General features: G+C 51.5%; 1 protein-coding gene across 2 annotated transcripts in view; it reads left to right on the plus strand.

Annotated features, from left to right (window-relative positions):
- Window positions 1-19,483, plus strand: part of CFAP92 (cilia and flagella associated protein 92 (putative)) — a 94,954-nt gene that overhangs the window by 74,734 nt on the left and 737 nt on the right. For both annotated transcript variants that reach the window (XM_075574977.1, XM_075574978.1), the window contains exons 15-17: window positions 1,041-1,188; window positions 3,329-3,555; window positions 5,538-5,734. In XM_075574977.1, coding sequence (XP_075431092.1) covers window positions 1,041-1,188; window positions 3,329-3,555; window positions 5,538-5,734 — 572 coding nt within the window. The remainder of the gene's footprint in view (window positions 1-1,040; window positions 1,189-3,328; window positions 3,556-5,537; window positions 5,735-19,483) is intronic.

A 19,483-nucleotide genomic window follows, 5' to 3' on the forward strand; every position in this document is an offset into this window, starting at 1 on the left:
TCTACTTTAAAGTGCTATTCGATACAATATATTTTTTTCACATTTGTATTCCACATAGGTAATGATTAACAAGGTAATAATGTCGAAAAAAAATTGTCTACAATAAAAGTGAGCTGAAAATGTTCTAGCGCCCAATGTTAATTCAAATGTTTGCCGAATCAGATTCTACTGAAATGCTGGCGTAACCAGACATTTACACCCAATAAGTGATCTGCGAACACACCCAAAAACACAAACAGGATGAACCGACCAATAGAGAGTGGGAGTTGCTTGATTCCAAAAATAATAATTATAATAAATGTTTTGGAAAAAAGTAACCAACCCTCGGAGACCTCATCCTGAGATGTCACCCTGACTGGCTTACACAAACCCCCAGATACCATAACAGTGGTGCTTTGTTTGGGCTGGTCAAAAATCTGTAACTCTGCATTTCTATATCAACTAGTATCCAAAATAAGCACCACAGATTACTGGAGTCTCAGATAAGGGGAAGGAAGCATTGGTAATAAAGTTATTATTATTATTACATTGGCTGGAAGTGGGTCAGAAAGAGCCAGAAAGAGCCAGAGAGAGCAGTACTGAGCGCTGGGAAGAGGAGGCTTTGGAAAGAAAAAGGTTCCTTCCCACTAGTCCTTTTCTGTGTTGATGTCCCAGTTACTCCACATGCAGGGAAAATGAAAGCAAACTATTTATAAGTCACGACAATTTATATTGTTTGCATAGATTTAAATGATACTCTATATATGAAGACCTCCCTTAACCCAGATCAAACGAAATTTCTCAAGAAAACCTAAAGCAGATTTCTCCAACATTTGATTTAATTCTGAATGTATGGATAAGAAAACAAAGCACAAAATAAGAACAATGCTAATACAGCCATTACCCTCAAATCTAGCAACTAAAAGGTCAACTTTAACACTCCAAAAAGATAAATTGTGGCTGTATATGTTTAGTTCGGTTGTAACATCGAAGTGTCATCTCACCCGTAGCTTTTGTAAAGGTCATATTATAAAGTAAATACCTATACACCTCATTTATAGGCCTGGAAAGAAAATATTCTGCATGCAAACACCCTGCAACCTACCCTGCCACGGGATCGCTGGCGCTGGACTCAGCGGCAGGTTGATTTTGATCTCTACAGTAAAAATCCCCGCGTTTTTTCGGCACCAGTTACTATTCACCTCGCAGGTACTCTATAATATATACAAAACATCCAGAGGAAAGTGTTTTAATCTTCCTGTATCACTGTTTCACATATCTACTGTTTCATCTCTTTCTTTTTCCCCTTGATGAAAGCCTGTGAAGAAATGCTAAGATTTTTAATTACATTTATAACTTCGTATAAATATAACCACAGTAAACTTCCCACAGGACTGAAATAATTAGTATGCTTTATTGTTACTTTCTTGTAATTAACAGTGCAATATAAGATTAGGCCAAAACACATCTATCATTTCCCCAGCAGAGACCGTTAGGAGTTTGTATATTTATATGTAACTTGTCATCCCACATATGTGAGATTGCAGTTGGCTTTTGTGTAAGAAATACCCCCCCTCGAGCATTGTATGTTGAAATTAACAAAAGATATGCAATATTACAGAAGTTTGACAAACAGTCGGCTGACTACGGGGAAATTAGATGTATTAAGAAAACAAAAGAGAAGTTGGATATCTGTGCTTATAGTACAGTGGCAGAGGAAAAGCCAGACCATGAGATATCTGTGCTTATAGTACAGTAGCACAGGATATCTGTGCTTATAGTACAGTGGCAGAGGAAAAGCCAGACCTTGGGATATCTGTGCTTATAGTACAGTAGCACAGGAAAAGCCAGACCATGAGATATCTGTGCTTATAGTACAGTAGCACAGGATATCTGTGCTTATAGTACAGTGGCAGAGGAAAAGCCAGACCTTGGGATATCTGTGCTTATACTACAGTAGCACAGGAAAAGCCAGACCTTGGGATATCTGTGCTTATAGTACAGTAGCACAGGAAAAGCCAGACCTTGGGATATCTGTGCTTATAGTACAGTAGCACAGGATATCTGTGCTTATAGTACAGTGGCAGAGGAAAAGCCAGACCATGAGATATCTGTGCTTATAGTACAGTAGCACAGGATATCTGTGCTTATAGTACAGTAGCACAGGAAATCCAGACCTTGGGATATCTGTGCTTATAGTACAGTAGCACAGGAAATCCAGACCTTGGGATATCTGTGCTTATAGTACAGTGGCACACGAAATCCAGACCTTGGGATATCTGTGCTTATAGTACAGTGGCACACGAAATCCAGACCTTGGGATATCTGTGCTTATAGTACAGTGGCACAGGAAATCCAGACCTTGGGATATCTGTGCTTATAGTACAGTGGCACAGGAAATCCAGACCTTGGGATATCTGTGCTTATAGTACAGTGGCACAGGAAAAGCCAGACCTTGGGATATCTGTGCTTATAGTACAGTGGCACAGGATATCTGTGCTTATAGTACAGTGGCACAGGAAAAGCCAGACCTTGGGATATCTGTGCTTATAGTACAGTGGCACAGGATATCTGTGCTTATAGTACAGTGGCACAGGAAAAGCCAGACCATGGGATATCTGTGCTTATAGTACAGTGGCACAGGAAATCCAGACCTTGGGATATCTGTGCTTATAGTACAGTGGCACAGGAAATCCAGACCTTGGGATATCTGTGCTTATAGTACAGTGGCACAGGATATCTGTGCTTATAGTACAGTGGCACAGGATATCTGTGCTTATAGTACAGTGGCACAGGAAAAGCCAGACCATGCGTGCGGAAGCGTAGATCTTATACAAAATTTAGATTTGGCGCTCGTTGGAGCGCAGGGCCAGTAACGTGAGCGGTTCGCCCAATGAGGGCGAACCAGCTCCGTGACGTCACTGGCCCGCCCCCGGACGGCGTGCGGTCTAAGGCCAGGGAAAGCACCCGCTTTCCCTCAGCCTCCGCGCGCCTCAGCAAGCAATCAAGAACCATGGACGCATCTTAGGCTGCGTCCATAGGACTGCAGCCGTGCTGAGGCGCGCGGAGGCTGAGGGAAAGCAAGTGCTTTGCCTGGCCTTGGTCCGTGCGCCGTCCAGGGGCGTGTCTATGGCGGGCCAGTGACATCACGGAACTGGTTCGCCCTCATTGGGCGAACCGCTCACGTGACCGGCCCTGCACTCCCTTGTGCGCTTGAATTTAAAATTTTGCAAAGACTTACGTTTCCGCACGCTTGCGGAAGCGTGCGCGAGCCCCTGCTAAGCAGGGGCTCAGTGCCTAAGAGCAGCAAATCAGGAGAAATCAAAACTTTTTATTTTTTTATTTTAAGGTGAGACATTGCAAGAAGAAAAGAAAAAAGCAGCACAAGTTGAGTATTGGAAATGGCTTAAAAATATTAAAGTGGATGATTTGAATATGAAATTCTACCGCTGTTTACCGGCAACAGAACTAGCATCACACGGACCAAATGCCAGTACTCAGCAAAGCAGGCTCCTGGGTCTTATAAAAGACAAACCAGAAAAACTCTCTCTAAGGCGAGCAGATATGACATTGAAGGTATTGTTAATTCGGGGTATTCCGCTTCCCCTCCCCCCTTACTTCTATTTTCTGTTCTCTGCCATTCCGGAAATTTTTAATAACATTTACGTGATCCCCCAAAAATGTTTGCATCAAGGAAACATTCAATTTTCAAAACGTTCAATCTAACTGTGTCCCTGTTTTGTGCCTGGGAGCACTATTTAATAATTAAGCATGTAAATCAAACCCGCTAAAAGCATTTTCCTGCAGTAAATCATAATTAGAAATGTGCTATTTTGTCTGTGACGCCTTAAGCAAAACATATTGCACAATAATGAATCACCTCTCCTGTCACCGTTTTAAATAAATTATAGTACTGTGATTACAAGGGAAGTTCAAGGCAGAGACTGTGCAGCTCAGAAAGAACTGGAATTTGTCATCTCTGAATAGATCGTAAAACCAATTGCTAATGTGTTTTTACTGGTTTGTTAAAATGCTGTTTGGGTGGTCTTCAAATGCTATTTTAAATGCGTGGTCACTTATCTGAAAATAATTCCACATTTATTCAAATATGCCGCCGATTAACCATGTTTTACTCAAAAGTGAGTTTAACACGCAAAGCACATTTTATATTGTAAAATACTGTACTTGCCCTAGGTCAGGGGGGCCAACTCCAGTCCACAATACCCACCAACAGGTCAGGTTTTCAGGACATCCCTGCTTCAGCAAAGGTAGCTCAATCAGTCCCTGCTTCAGCACAGCTGGCTCAAAGACTGCACTACCTACTAAAGCAAGGATATCCTGAAAACCTGACCTGTTGGTGGCCCTTGATGACTGGAGTTGTCCACCCTGCCCTAGGTTTTATTGGCATGATTATAAATTGACAATTGGATAAAATATTGTCTTCTGGAACCCAATATATAGCTCTTGTTTAGATAAGTGATTGTTTATCAAATAGATCACATCTAGTTGCACAGATGTCATGTGACAGTGTATATAAACACATTGATGGCATGTATTTGTTTTAGGGAGTGTTCTAGCAGTTTCTGCAGTAAGTGCAGAAACATCGTGCCCCACAGGGTCGCCAGGATTTCTAGAAACATTTTTGTTTAGGAGTATAAATAGCTCCTCCTAAAATCATCAGTGTAAATGTCTACAATCTAGAATGCAAAAGTATACTTCTCACGCCAGTTTATTTGGCAATATTCGAAGTACTGATATGTTTAAACATTAAATACATTGTTATATAATATTTAATGTTTCAACATATACATCAATATATTGACAAAATATAAACATGCAGAAAGTACTGTCAATTCACAAAAAGGCATTATTTACTATTTTCCAAAATACAAAAAGATCAAACATCTTTCACTATTCCCGCCCCCCCAAGTAGTGCCATACAATTACTTTCAAACCTATGTCCATACTTACTGTATACTTATTTCTGTTTTGTTCAGAAGCTGCTTAAATCTGGACATTTGGGCATTTTGAGCTTAATTAAATAAACTGCCTGCTTGTCATTCTTCTTCTGCTTTCCCGATTGTGTTCAGCAAACATTATTTTCCTCCCAGATCTGCCCTGTTTACCAAGTGATGCAAAGGACTTTTCGTGTTACAAAATTAGCACATTTGTCCTGCACATTTAAGCATTAATGTATCATTTTGGGAAGTAATTATAAGAGAAGATATAATATGTTGTTAGATATTGTGCATCTGGGTCTGTCCAGGGCTGATCAGCATTCCTGACGTGTGTGTGTGTGTGTGTGTGTGTATACAGTGTATACACACACACACACACACGTCAGGAATGCTGACACACACACACACACACACATTCAGCTTTTGAAAGTATTTGGTAAAATACATGTTCTTCTATCAGGAACAAACCTACAACAAATACTTAGATGTTTATTACATGTCTGAAAAAGTATTGCTCCAACCCTGCCTTATCTTGCACAATACACAGCCATATATTAATCCTCTTACAGCATGCTGACATTTCCTCTGTTTGTTGTCCAGCCTATTCCAGCTTTGCCAGTTGTACAGAATTCAGGAGTCAATGTCAATTACAGTGGTAAAAATAAAGATCAGATCATTACAGATGGATTTGTACCAGGTGAACAAGAATACCACAGCTTGAAGTGGAATGGAAATATAATCCCCTGTCACAACAGGGAACATCAGAAGTTCCAGCATCTTAAAGGAAAAGACTTTGAGTAAGTTCATTGTATACTCTCAAGTTCAAAACATATTTTTCTCATGCCCAAAGGATTCTGTTAATATGTAATTTTTATATATATTTATTGTACCAATAGTGTGCGCAACACAGATAGCAGAGAGGCAAGAGATGGTAGTTGAGTGCAAGAGCAAGTGGGGAGATGGTTAGGGGCCAGTTTGGAGAAAGTTCTCTTATGACCAAAAGGAAAATGAGGGCCAAACTCAGGACATGACAGGAAGACTTGTAAGAAGAGCATGCACTCTAGCCAGGAGACGAGGTAGGTGAATGCAGGAAGCAAGGAAGTGTGAGTGCGATAAAAGGGGAGGTGAGGGTTTGAAGAAACATGTTGGAGCAATACACAAAAAAGTAGGGTTAACATACCGAGAGTGCAAACCAACAGTCTGCGATTTGTACATAGCAGTATTGGGAGATAATATGGTAGATTGAAGGGTAATGGTGCAGAATAACAAGGTGTAAGTGTGGGAGTGGTGGATGCAGCTAGAGAATAGCAGGTGGTCATATTCCCCTTCATGGCATCACAGTAAGTTTCTTTGTAGACCGTGTTACCTTTTATGGGAGCAGCACCGTACGATTAATGTTGCCTTGTACATAGACATTATTGCACTTGTTAAGACATGAATTGGTGCATTGCGTTATGTAAATCACACGATTCGGCTCCATTCAATTGTATTGCAAAACTCACAACTGCGGTAAAGCGAAATCGAATGATAACGTGTAAAATGTCTGCTACATCTGTAAGTTTCCGAGACTGCAGAGATCTCATCGGATGTGACCTCTAAACTGGAGGTGGAGGAGACACAGAGAACACTCGAATAATCACTGCAGGGACTTTCTCATTGAATGGTGTTCAGATAGTTAGCATACTGTAGCAGGCGTTTTGTCCTCTGTATACATTAGTGGGACTAGTACAGCTAGCATCCCTGCGATGTATAGCATCACAAACTCATTGTGACCTGGGTGAGGCAGGCGTCCTTGAGCTGCATCATTCCTATTTGTTTCCAGAGATTGGCAGTTCTGCTTCGCGCACTTCTTGGCAATGGACAAAAAGCTTGAATGTTTTAAAATTGTTGATGTGAAGACAGGAGAATATAACCAGACATTACGTAATTATATATTACTTTTGAAAGGATAAAATAGTGGCAGAACCTTACTCTTAAATAATAATAGTAAGAAAAGGTGCAAACTATAGCTACATCCATATATATTTTTCTAAAATGTGTATATCAAGTTCTGTATGTCAAGCATGGGAGGGGGAACTGCCATAACAAAATATTAACACTATCCTGTTATTCTGTTATTCTGACTCCTGTTCTTTTATTGTAAAAGCAACAATAACAACAAATGAGGGGAACTGTGGGTATGCGACACAAGTGGAGGAGAAGAGGTAAATTAAGATGCTTTCTACCAGAGATAGGATTATAGACTTTGCCTAATGGCTGCTGGTTCCAAAAGAAGGCACACTTTCCTGTCCAGGCGGGAACAACCAAATGATTATACCTTTAACTGAAACATGGCAGGGGAGTACAGCCAAACCAACTTAAGTTTCAGCAGAGGGTGGTTGCTAACGTAACAGGCTAGTGGCTATGGGAAGGCTATTTTTGTAGCAACAAAGTTGTAACTTACACCGAGTAGTAGCAGAACAGGGAAACATGCAACCTCGATCCAGGACACCTGTTCCTCCTATCCTAAGGCATAACCCAATATAAAGGCAGGTGGTGTTGGCAGGTACAAGAAAGGGTGAGCCAAACAATGATTAAGAGTAACCACCTAGTGGTAAGCAATCCTTCAAAATCTATAATAGACCAATCAACAAGATAAATTGATTTCTAAATAAACCTATATTGAGGTTTCCAAAAGCGTTAAACTTTGTTCCAATGACCATCAGTTTTAAAATGTGTTTCCCAATTCAAGGTGGTGTAAATATCGGTGCAGAGCTCGGCTTTTTGATGAAATTAACACAATCCTATATATGCTACGGAATATGCAACATCCAGCTTATTATCATTAGAGTTTTAGGCATTACCCAGCTGCAGACAAATGCAGCAGCAATTCTATGGTTGGGAAAAGTAGAAGTAAAAGGTAATTATTATGGCAGAGTAAGGGACATTAAATATATAATGATTAATCTTTCCACTCCAATATGTAGAATTGTATAGCACCGATTAGGTACGCAGTGATTTACCCTGATCAGCACTATCACCGTTTAATGAATAACTCCCACTGAGGTGGGCGTTTCAGGGGTGGGCACAGCATGTGTGAGTGGTCGAAGACATGCGTTTTGAAATGGGGGGCAGAGAGGACAGCCCTAAATGAAGGATAGAGTAAGGCTGCGGCCATGGTAAACGCTGAAGAGGGCGCCAGCGTTCACTCGTCTTCTCCCCGCCGCCTGAAGCAGGAGAGATGTGTCCTGCATGCTGAGGAGACGGAGAGGCGTGGCCGTGATGTCACAGAGATGGGGCGAACCACTCACGTGACCCGGCCGCCTGCAGCAGGAGAGATGTGTCCTGCATGCAGAGGAGACGGGGAGGCGTGGCTGTGATGTCACAGAGATGGGGCGAACCACTCACGTGACCCGCCGCCTGCAGCAGGAGAGATGTGTCCTGCATGCAGAGGAGACGGGGAGGCGTGGCTGTGATGTCACAGAGATGGGGCGAACCACTCACGTGACCCGCCGCCTGCAGCAGGAGAGATGTGTCCTGCATGCAGAGGAGACGGGGAGGCGTGGCTGTGATGTCACAGAGATGGGGCGAACCACTCACGTGACCCGCCGCCTGCAGCAGGAGAGATGTGTCCTGCATGCAGAGGAGACGGAGAGGCGTGGCCGTGATGTCACAGAGATGGGGCGAACCACTCACGTGACCCGCCGCCTGCAGCAGGAGAGATGTGTCCTGCATGCTGAGGAGACGGAGAGGCGTGGCCGTGATGTCACAGAGATGGGGCGAACCACTCACGTGACCCGCCGCCTGCAGCAGGAGAGATGTGTCCTGCATGCAGAGGAGACGGGGAGGCGTGGCCGTGATGTCACAGAGATGGGGCGAACCACTCACGTGACCCGCCGCCTGCAGCAGGAGAGATGTGTCCTGCATGCAGAGGAGACGGAGAGGCGTGGCTGTGATGTCACAGAGATGGGGCGAACCACTCACGTGACCCGTCGCCTGCAGCAGGAGAGATGTGTCCTGCATGCAGAGGAGACGGGGAGGCGTGGCCGTGATGTCAAAGAGATGGGGCGAACCACTCACGTGACCCGCCGCCTGCAGCAGGAGAGATGTGTCCTGCATGCAGAGGAGACGGGGAGGCGTGGCTGTGATGTCACAGAGATGGGGCGAACCACTCACGTGACCCGCCGCCTGCAGCAGGAGAGATGTGTCCTGCATGCAGAGGAGACGGGGAGGCGTGGCCGTGATGTCACAGAGATGGGGCGAACCACTCACGTGACCCGCCGCCTGCAGCAGGAGAGATGTGTCCTGCATGCAGGGGAGACGGGGAGGCGTGGCCGTGATGTCACAGAGATGGGGCGAACCACTCACGTGACCCGCCGCCTGCAGCAGGAGAGATGTGTCCTGCATGCAGGGGAGACGGGGAGGCGTGGCTGTGATGTCACAGAGATGGGGCGAACCACTCACGTGACCCGCCGCCTGCAGCAGGAGAGATGTGTCCTGCATGCAGAGGAGACGGGGAGGCGTGGCTGTGATGTCACAGAGATGGGGCGAACCACTCACGTGACCCGCCGCCTGCAGCAGGAGAGATGTGTCCTGCATGCAGAGGAGACGGGGAGGCGTGGCTGTGATGTCAGAGATGGGGCGAACCACTCACGTAACCCGCCGCCTGCAGCAGGAGAGATGTGTCCTGCATGCAGAGCAGACGGGGAGGCGTGGCCGTGATGTCACAGAGATGGGGCGAACCACTCACGTGACCCGCCGCCTGCAGCAGGAGAGATGTGTCCTGCATGCAGAGGAGACGGGGAGGCGTGGCTGTGATGTCACAGAGATGGGGCGAACCACTCACGTGACCCGCCGCCTGCAGCAGGAGAGATGTGTCCTGCATGCAGAGGAGACGGGGAGGCGTGGCTGTGATGTCACAGAGGTGGGGCGAACCACTCACGTGACCCGCCGCCTGCAGCAGGAGAGATGTGTCCTGCATGCAGAGGAGACGGGGAGGCGTGGCAGTGATGTCACAGAGATGGGGCGAACCACTCACGTGACCCGCCGCCTGCAGCAGGAGAGATGTGTCCTGCATGCAGAGGAGACGGGGAGGCGTGGCTGTGATGTCACAGAGATGGGGCGAACCACTCACGTGACCCGGCCGCCTGCAGCAGGAGAGATGTGTCCTGCATGCAGAGGAGACGAGGAGGCGTGGCCGTGATGTCACAGAGATGGGGCGAACCACTCACGTGACCCGCCGCCTGCAGCAGGAGAGATGTGTCCTGCATGCAGAGGAGACGGGGAGGCGTGGCTGTGATGTCACAGAGATGGGGCAAACCACTCACGTGACCCGCCGCCTGCAGCAGGAGAGATGTGTCCTGCATGCAGAGGAGACGGAGAGGCGTGGCCGTGATGTCACAGAGATGGGGCGAACCACTCACGTGACCCGCCGCCTGCAGCAGGAGAGATGTGTCCTGCATGCAGAGGAGACGGGGAGGCGTGGCTGTGATGTCACAGAGATGGGGCGAACCACTCACGTGACCCGCCGCCTGCAGCAGGAGAGATGTGTCCTGCATGCAGAGGAGACGGGGAGGCGTGGCTGTGATGTCACAGAGATGGGGCGAACCACTCACGTGACCCGCCGCCTGCAGCAGGAGAGATGTGTCCTGCATGCAGAGGAGACGGGGAGGCGTGGCTGTGATGTCACAGAGATGGGGCGAACCACTCACGTGACCCGCCGCCTGCAGCAGGAGAGATGTGTCCTGCATGCAGAGGAGACGGGGAGGCGTGGCTGTGATGTCACAGAGATGGGGCGAACCACTCACGTGACCCGGCCGCCTGCAGCAGGAGAGATGTGTCCTGCATGCAGAGGAGACGGGGAGGCGTGGCTGTGATGTCACAGAGATGGGGCGAACCACTCACGTGACCCGCCGCCTGCAGCAGGAGAGATGTGTCCTGCATGCAGAGGAGACGGGGAGGCGTGGCCGTGATGTCACAGAGATGGGGCGAACCACTCACGTGACCCGCCGCCTGCAGCAGGAGAGATGTGTCCTGCATGCAGAGGAGACGGGGAGGCGTGGCTGTCATGTCACAGAGATGGGGCGAACCACTCACGTGACCCGCCGCCTGCAGCAGGAGAGATGTGTCCTGCATGCAGAGGAGACGGGGAGGCGTGGCTGTGATGTCACAGAGATGGGGCGAACCACTCACGTGACCCGCCGCCTGCAGCAGGAGAGATGTGTCCTGCATGCAGAGGAGACGGGGAGGCGTGGCCGTGATGTCACAGAGATGGGGCGAACCACTCACGTGACCCGCCGCCTGCAGCAGGAGAGATGTGTCCTGCATGCAGAGGAGACGGGGAGGCGTGGCCGTGATGTCACAGAGATGGGGCGAACCACTCACGTGACCCGCCGCCTGCAGCAGGAGAGATGTGTCCTGCATGCAGAGGAGACGGGGAGGCGTGGCTGTGATGTCACAGAGATGGGGCGAACCACTCACGTGACCCGCCGCCTGCAGCAGGAGAGATGTGTCCTGCATGCAGAGGAGACGGGGAGGCGTGGCCGTGATGTCAAAGAGATGGGGCGAACCACTCACGTGACCCGCCGCCTGCAGCAGGAGAGATGTGTCCTGCATGCAGAGGAGACGGGGAGGCGTGGCCGTGATGTCACAGAGATGGGGCGAACCACTCACGTGACCCGCCGCCTGCAGCAGGAGAGATGTGTCCTGCATGCAGAGGAGACGGGGAGGCGTGGCTGTGATGTCACAGAGATGGGGCGAACCACTCACGTGACCCGCCGCCTGCAGCAGGAGAGATGTGTCCTGCATGCAGAGGAGACGGGGAGGCGTGGCCGTGATGTCACAGAGATGGGGCGAACCACTCACGTGACCCGCCGCCTGCAGCAGGAGAGATGTGTCCTGCATGCAGAGGAGACGGGGAGGCGTGGCTGTGATGTCACAGAGATGGGGCGAACCACTCACGTGACCCGCCGCCTGCAGCAGGAGAGATGTGTCCTGCATGCAGAGGAGACGGGGAGGCGTGGCTGTGATGTCACAGAGATGGGGCGAACCACTCACGTGACCCGGCCGCCTGCAGCAGGAGAGATGTGTCCTGCATGCAGAGGAGACGGGGAGGCGTGGCTGTCATGTCAGAGATGGGGCGAACCACTCACGTGACCCGCCGCCTGCAGCAGGAGAGATGTGTCCTGCATGCAGAGGAGACGGGGAGGCGTGGCTGTGATGTCACAGAGATGGGGCGAACCACTCACGTGACCCGCCGCCTGCAGCAGGAGAGATGTGTCCTGCATGCAGAGGAGACGGGGAGGCGTGGCCGTGATGTCACAGAGATGGGGCGAACCACTCACGTGACCCGCCGCCTGCAGCAGGAGAGATGTGTCCTGCATGCAGAGGAGACGGGGAGGCGTGGCTGTGATGTCACAGAGATGGGGCGAACCACTCACGTGACCCGCCGCCTGCAGCAGGAGAGATGTGTCCTGCATGCAGAGGAGACAGGGAGGCGTGGCTGTGATGTCACAGAGATGGGGCGAACCACTCTCGTGACCCGGCCGCCTGCAGCAGGAGAGATGTGTCCTGCATGCAGAGGAGACGGGGAGGCGTGGCCGTGATGTCACAGAGATGGGGCGAACCACTCACGTGACCAGCCGCCTGCAGCAGGAGAGATGTGTCCTGCATGCAGAGGAGACGGGGAGGCGTGGCTGTGATGTCACAGAGATGGGGCGAACCACTCACGTGACCCGCCGCCTGCAGCAGGAGAGATGTGTCCTGCATGCAGAGGAGACGGGGAGGCGTGGCCGTGATGTCACAGAGATGGGGCGAACCACTCACGTGACCCGCCGCCTGCAGCAGGAGAGATGTGTCCTGCATGCAGAGGAGACGGGGAGGCGTGGCTGTGATGTCACAGAGATGGGGCGAACCACTCACGTGACCCGCCGCCTGCAGCAGGAGAGATGTGTCCTGCATGCAGAGGAGACGGGGAGGCGTGGCTGTGATGTCACAGAGATGGGGCGAACCACTCACGTGACCCGCCGCCTGCAGCAGGAGAGATGTGTCCTGCATGCAGAGGAGACGGGGAGGCGTGGCTGTGATGTCACAGAGATGGGGCGAACCACTCACGTGACCCGCCGCCTGCAGCAGGAGAGATGTGTCCTGCATGCAGAGGAGACGGGGAGGCGTGGCTGTGATGTCACAGAGATGGGGCGAACCACTCACGTGACCCGCCGCCTGCAGCAGGAGAGATGTGTCCTGCATGCAGAGGAGACGGGGAGGCGTGGCTGTGATGTCACAGAGATGGGGCGAACCACTCACGTGACCCGGCCGCCTGCAGCAGGAGAGATGTGTCCTGCATGCAGAGGAGACGGGGAGGCGTGGCTGTGATGTCACAGAGATGGGGCGAACCACTCACGTGACCCGGCCGCCTGCAGCAGGAGAGATGTGTCCTGCATGCAGAGGAGACGGGGAGGCGTGGCCGTGATGTCACAGAGATGGGGCGAACCACTCACGTGACCCGGCCGCCTGCAGCAGGAGAGATGTGTCCTGCATGCAGAGGAGACGGGGAGGCGTGGCCGTGATGTCACAGAGATCCGGCCGCCTGCAGCAGGAGAGATGTGTCCTGCATGCAGAGGAGACGGGGAGGCGTGGCTGTGATGTCACAGAGATGGGGCGAACCACTCACGTGACCCGCCGCCTGCAGCAGGAGAGATGTGTCCTGCATGCAGAGGAGACGGGGAGGCGTGGCTGTGATGTCACAGAGATGGGGCGAACCACTCACGTGACCCGCCGCCTGCAGCAGGAGAGATGTGTCCTGCATGCAGAGGAGACGGGGAGGCGTGGCCGTGATGTCACAGAGATGGGGCGAACCACTCACGTGACCCGCCGCCTGCAGCAGGAGAGATGTGTCCTGCATGCAGAGGAGACGGGGAGGCGTGGCTGTGATGTCACAGAGATGGGGCGAACCACTCACGTGACCCGCCGCCTGCAGCAGGAGAGATGTGTCCTGCATGCAGAGGAGACGGGGAGGCGTGGCTGTGATGTCACAGAGATGGGGCGAACCACTCACGTGACCCGCCGCCTGCAGCAGGAGAGATGTGTCCTGCATGCAGAGGAGACGGGGAGGCGTGGCTGTGATGTCACAGAGATGGGGCGAACCACTCACGTGACCCGGCCGCCTGCAGCAGGAGAGATGTGTCCTGCATGCAGAGGAGACGGGGAGGCGTGGCTGTGATGTCACAGAGATGGGGCGAACCACTCACGTGACCCGGCCGCCTGCAGCAGGAGAGATGTGTCCTGCATGCAGAGGAGACGGGGAGGCGTGGCCGTGATGTCACAGAGATCCGGCCGCCTGCAGCAGGAGAGATGTGTCCTGCATGCAGAGGAGACGGGGAGGCGTGGCTGTGATGTCACAGAGATGGGGCGAACCACTCACGTGACCCGCCGCCTGCAGCAGGAGAGATGTGTCCTGCATGCAGAGGAGACGGGGAGGCGTGGCTGTGATGTCACAGAGATGGGGCGAACCACTCACGTGACCCGCCGCCTGCAGCAGGAGAGATGTGTCCTGCATGCAGAGGAGACGGGGAGGCGTGGCCGTGATGTCACAGAGATGGGGCGAACCACTCACGTGACCCGCCGCCTGCAGCAGGAGAGATGTGTCCTGCATGCAGAGGAGACGGGGAGGCGTGGCTGTGATGTCACAGAGATGGGGCGAACCACTCACGTGACCCGCCGCCTGCAGCAGGAGAGATGTGTCCTGCATGCAGAGGAGATGGGGAGGCGTGGCTGTGATGTCACAGAGATGGGGCGAACCACTCACGTGACCCGCCGCCTGCAGCAGGAGAGATGTGTCCTGCATGCAGAGGAGACGGGGAGGCGTGGCTGTGATGTCACAGAGATGGGGCGAACCACTCACGTGACCCGCCGCCTGCAGCAGGAGAGATGTGTCCTGCATGCAGAGGAGACGGGGAGGCGTGGCTGTGATGTCACAGAGATGGGGCGAACCACTCACGTGACCCGGCCGCCTGCAGCAGGAGAGATGTGTCCTGCATGCAGAGGAGACGGGGAGGCGTGGCTGTGATGTCACAGAGATGGGGCGAACCACTCACGTGACCCGGCCGCCTGCAGCAGGAGAGATGTGTCCTGCATGCAGAGGAGACGGGGAGGCGTGGCCGTGATGTCACAGAGATGGGGCGAACCACTCACGTGACCCGGCCGCCTGCAGCAGGAGAGATGTGTCCTGCATGCAGAGGAGACGGGGAGGCGTGGCTGTGATGTCACAGAGATGGGGCGAACCACTCACGTGACCTGCCGCCTGCAGCAGGAGAGATGTGTCCTGCATGCAGAGGAGACGGGGAGGCGTGGCTGTGATGTCACAGAGATGGGGCGAACCACTCACGTGACCCGCCGCCTGCAGCAGGAGAGATGTGTCCTGCATGCAGAGGAGACGGGGAGGCGTGGCCGTGATGTCACAGAGATGGGGCGAACCACTCACGTGACCCGCCGCCTGCAGCAGGAGAGATGTGTCCTGCATGCAGAGGAGACGGAGAGGCGTGGCTGTGATGTCACAGAGATGGGGCGAACCACTCACGTGACCCGCCGCCTGCAGCAGGAGAGATGTGTCCTGCATGCAGAGGAGACGGGGAGGCGTGGCTGTGATGTCAGAGATGGGGCGAACCACTCACGTGACCCGCCGCCTGCAGCAGGAGAGATGTGTCCTGCATGCAGAGGAGACGGGGAGGTGTGGCTGTGATGTCACAGAGATGGGGCGAACCACTCACGTGACCCGCCGCCTGCAGCAGGAGAGATGTGTCCTGCATGCAGAGGAGACGGGGAGGCGTGGCTGTGATGTCAGAGATGGGGCGAACCACTCACGTGACCCGCCGCCTGCAGCAGGAGAGATGTGTCCTGCATGCAGAGGAGACGGGGAGGCGTGGCTGTGATGTCAGAGATGGGGCGAACCACTCACGTGACCCGCCGCCTGCAGCAGGAGAGATGTGTCCTGCATGCAGAGGAGACGGGGAGGCGTGGCTGTGATGTCAGAGATGGGGCGAACCACTCACGTGACCCGCCGCCTGCAGCAGGAGAGATGTGTCCTGCATGCAGAGGAGACGGAGAGGCGTGGCTGTGATGTCACAGAGATGGGGCGAACCACTCACGTTACCCGCCGCCTGCAGCAGGAGAGATGTGTCCTGCATGCAGAGGAGACGGGGAGGCGTGGCTGTGATGTCACAGAGATGGGGCGAACCACTCACGTGACCCGGCCGCCTGCAGCAGGAGAGATGTGTCCTGCATGCAGAGGAGACGGAGAGGCGTGGCCGTGATGTCACAGAGATGGGGCGAACCACTCACGTGACCCGCCGCCTGAAGCAGGAGAGATGTGTCCTGCATGCAGAGGAGACGGGGAGGCGTGGCCGTGATGTCACAGAGATGGGGCGAACCACTCACGTGACCCGGCCGCCTGCAGCAGGAGAGATGTGTCCTGCATGCAGAGGAAACGGGGAGGCGTGGCTGTGATGTCACAGAGATGGGGCGAACCACTCACGTGACCCGCCGCCTGCAGCAGGAGAGATGTGTCCTGCATGCAGAGGAGACGGGGAGGCGTGGCTGTGATGTCACAGAGATGGGGCGAACCACTCACGTGACCCGCCGCCTGCAGCAGGAGAGATGTGTCCTGCATGCAGAGGAGACGGGGAGGCGTGGCTGTGATGTCACAGAGATGGGGCGAACCACTCACGTGACCCGCCGCCTGCAGCAGGAGAGATGTGTCCTGCATGCAGAGGAGACGGGGAGGCGTGGCTGTGATGTCACAGAGATGGGGCGAACCACTCACGTGACCCGCCGCCTGCAGCAGGAGAGATGTGTCCTGCATGCAGAGGAGACGGGGAGGCGTGGCCGTGATGTCACAGAGATGGGGCGAACCACTCTCGTGACCCGGCCGCCTGCAGCAGGAGAGATGTGTCCTGCATGCAGAGGAGACGGGGAGGCGTGGCCGTGATGTCACAGAGATGGGGCGAACCACTCACGTGACCCGCCGCCTGCAGCAGGAGAGATGTGTCCTGCATGCAGGGGAGACGGGGAGGCGTGGCTGTGATGTCACAGAGATGGGGCGAACCACTCACGTGACCCGGCCGCCGCACATGAAAACAGATTTTTCTATTTTCTCCTGAATCGCGAGCGCCGGCGCCTCTGCTCCCGTGTCTCTGCTCCCGTGCGCGTCGGCGTGCTTTATAGACAGCCTCATAGAGGCACATCTATGTGATCGCGCCCTCCTGCGCGCCGTTGCGATCACCATGGCTGCAGCCTTAGGGTGTCGGCACGAGATTTAAAGCATGTTGTTGTTGAGACAGTTTTCAGGAGAGTGAGGTTATCCGTGCAGCAGCATTATGAACAGATTAACGGGCAGAAATCTGCAAAGCAGGGAGGATAGTGAGAACAGGAAATAAAATAAAGGGCATACAGTAACATTTTTATAGTCGAACAAAGGTAATTTTAGCAATGTTATGGAGAAAGAAGCTGCAATAGTATTAGGCTGAGAGGAAAATGAGTCAATTACGACACCTAAATAACTGACTTGGGGAACTGGATAGTTTGGTTTTCCTTCACAGTAACACCCCAATGGGACTTGATTTAGGCAGGATTATCAGCAGCTCAGTCTCTTATACGGAGTTTAAGGCATCTAAACTGCAGTACCATCTTGGATGAGATTGCCATGGGACAATTGGAGATGAGAACTATACTGCAGGTCGCTGTGGATAGATACAGTTGTGTGTCATCTACATACAGCTGATACTTAAAGCCAAAGGCATTAATAATGTGACTAAGGGAGTATCTAGAGAAGTCCCAGAACTGAGCCTAGAGGTACACCAACAGAAGAAAAGGAGTTCGTAATATATACACTAAAGGAATGATGAGGGACAGGAAGAAAGCCAGAAGAGAGCTGTCACAAACACCAAGTGGAGAGGGTGAAAGAGAAGTGGGTGGTAAAACAGCATCAACAGCTGCAGATGTCAGGTACAATGAGAACTTGGGAGTTATGTTGTTGGATACTTTGGCGAGATCGGTTTGTTGAGTGAGCAGTGCAAAAATCTGATTAAAAAAGGCGTCCAGGCAAACATAAGAACAAAAGAAAGCATGCATGAAGATACAAGTCGTTCTGGACATTGAGGCAATTGGGAGGAGAGAGGACAATACTGTAGGTAAAATAAATAGTGGGGTCAATGATCTTATCCATGAGACTAGGTCTCAACAACATGTTTAAAGACGAGGAGAGGGAAGAGTTGAAAATGAGCAAGTGCAGGGTTTCGAGTGGGAGCAAAAAAGCCACAGGAGATGAGAATGTGATCATGCTAGCAGGTAGTAGAGGAGATGGGAATGTGATCACGCTAGCAGGTAGTAGAGGAGATGGGAATGATAAGATCGTGCTAGCAGGTAGTCGAGATGAGAATGTGATCATGCTAGCAGGTAGTAGAGGAGATGGGAATGTGATCACGCTAGCAGGAAGTCGAGGAGATGAGAATGTGATCATGCTAGCAGGTAGTAGAGGAGACGAGAATGTGATCACGCTAGCAGGTAGTAGAGGAGATGGGAATGTGATCACGCTAGCAGGTAGTAGAGGAGATGGGAATGTGATCACGCTAGCAGGTAGTAGAGGAGATGAGAATGTGATCACGCTAGCAGGTAGTAGAGGAGATGAGAATGTGATCACGCTAGCAGGTAGTAGAGGAGATGGGAATGTGATCACGCTAGCAGGTAGTAGAGGAGATGAGAATGTGATCACGCTAGCAGGTAGTAGAGGAGATGGGAATGTGATCACGCTAGCAGGAAGAGGTCATGATACATCTTATTTCAGGGGAGAACGCATGTAAAGTAGATGGAACGGGGTTGACGAGAATAGTTAGAGGAAGGCAGAGTGGATCTCCTGATTGAGTCCACCTCGTCCGAAGTACTGGAGTCCGCAAAACAGAGAAACAAAACTTTAAAGTGATCTTCTGTAAAATGAGTATACAGCATTACCAACTAAAAGGATAATCTTATTTTCAGACATTTTCATTACAATTATGGGGACTGTAACCATCATATTAAACTGAAATGGATAAAAAGTTTTTTAGTTTCAAAAAGCCCCAGGCAAGTGTTCACATGGCAAGTCTTCCGGTTCAGTATCATTTGTTCCACTCCATCCGGAAGCACTGAGCTGTTTTCAATGCAGAGTACAATGGGTATAATAAGAGAAGCAGATAACATTCCAGGACGATAACGTACCAAGTGTCTTAGCAGACAGTTTTAATAAAACTTTTTAGAAATGTAATACGCAGTTAAATAAAATATACCCTACTGTAGAGTAAGGTGAATGAATTTGCCACTTTTATGAATGCTGATCTGATCCTGAATATTAAGGCTGAACTTTCTGTTAAAACAATGGCATGTGGCCATATTCACACATTCTTCTAGTAATGTGCAGACAAAGCTACACTTGGTTTCAACTGCTGATTTTTTTAGGCTTGTATTGTATTATAAAACAATATTAAGAGTGCAAACAAAACAACTAACAAATAGGCATGATGTAATGAAATGCTAAACTC

Source organism: Ascaphus truei, chromosome 17 (genome assembly GCF_040206685.1).
Source record: "Ascaphus truei isolate aAscTru1 chromosome 17, aAscTru1.hap1, whole genome shotgun sequence".
NCBI classification, from domain to species: Eukaryota; Metazoa; Chordata; class Amphibia; order Anura; family Ascaphidae; genus Ascaphus; species Ascaphus truei.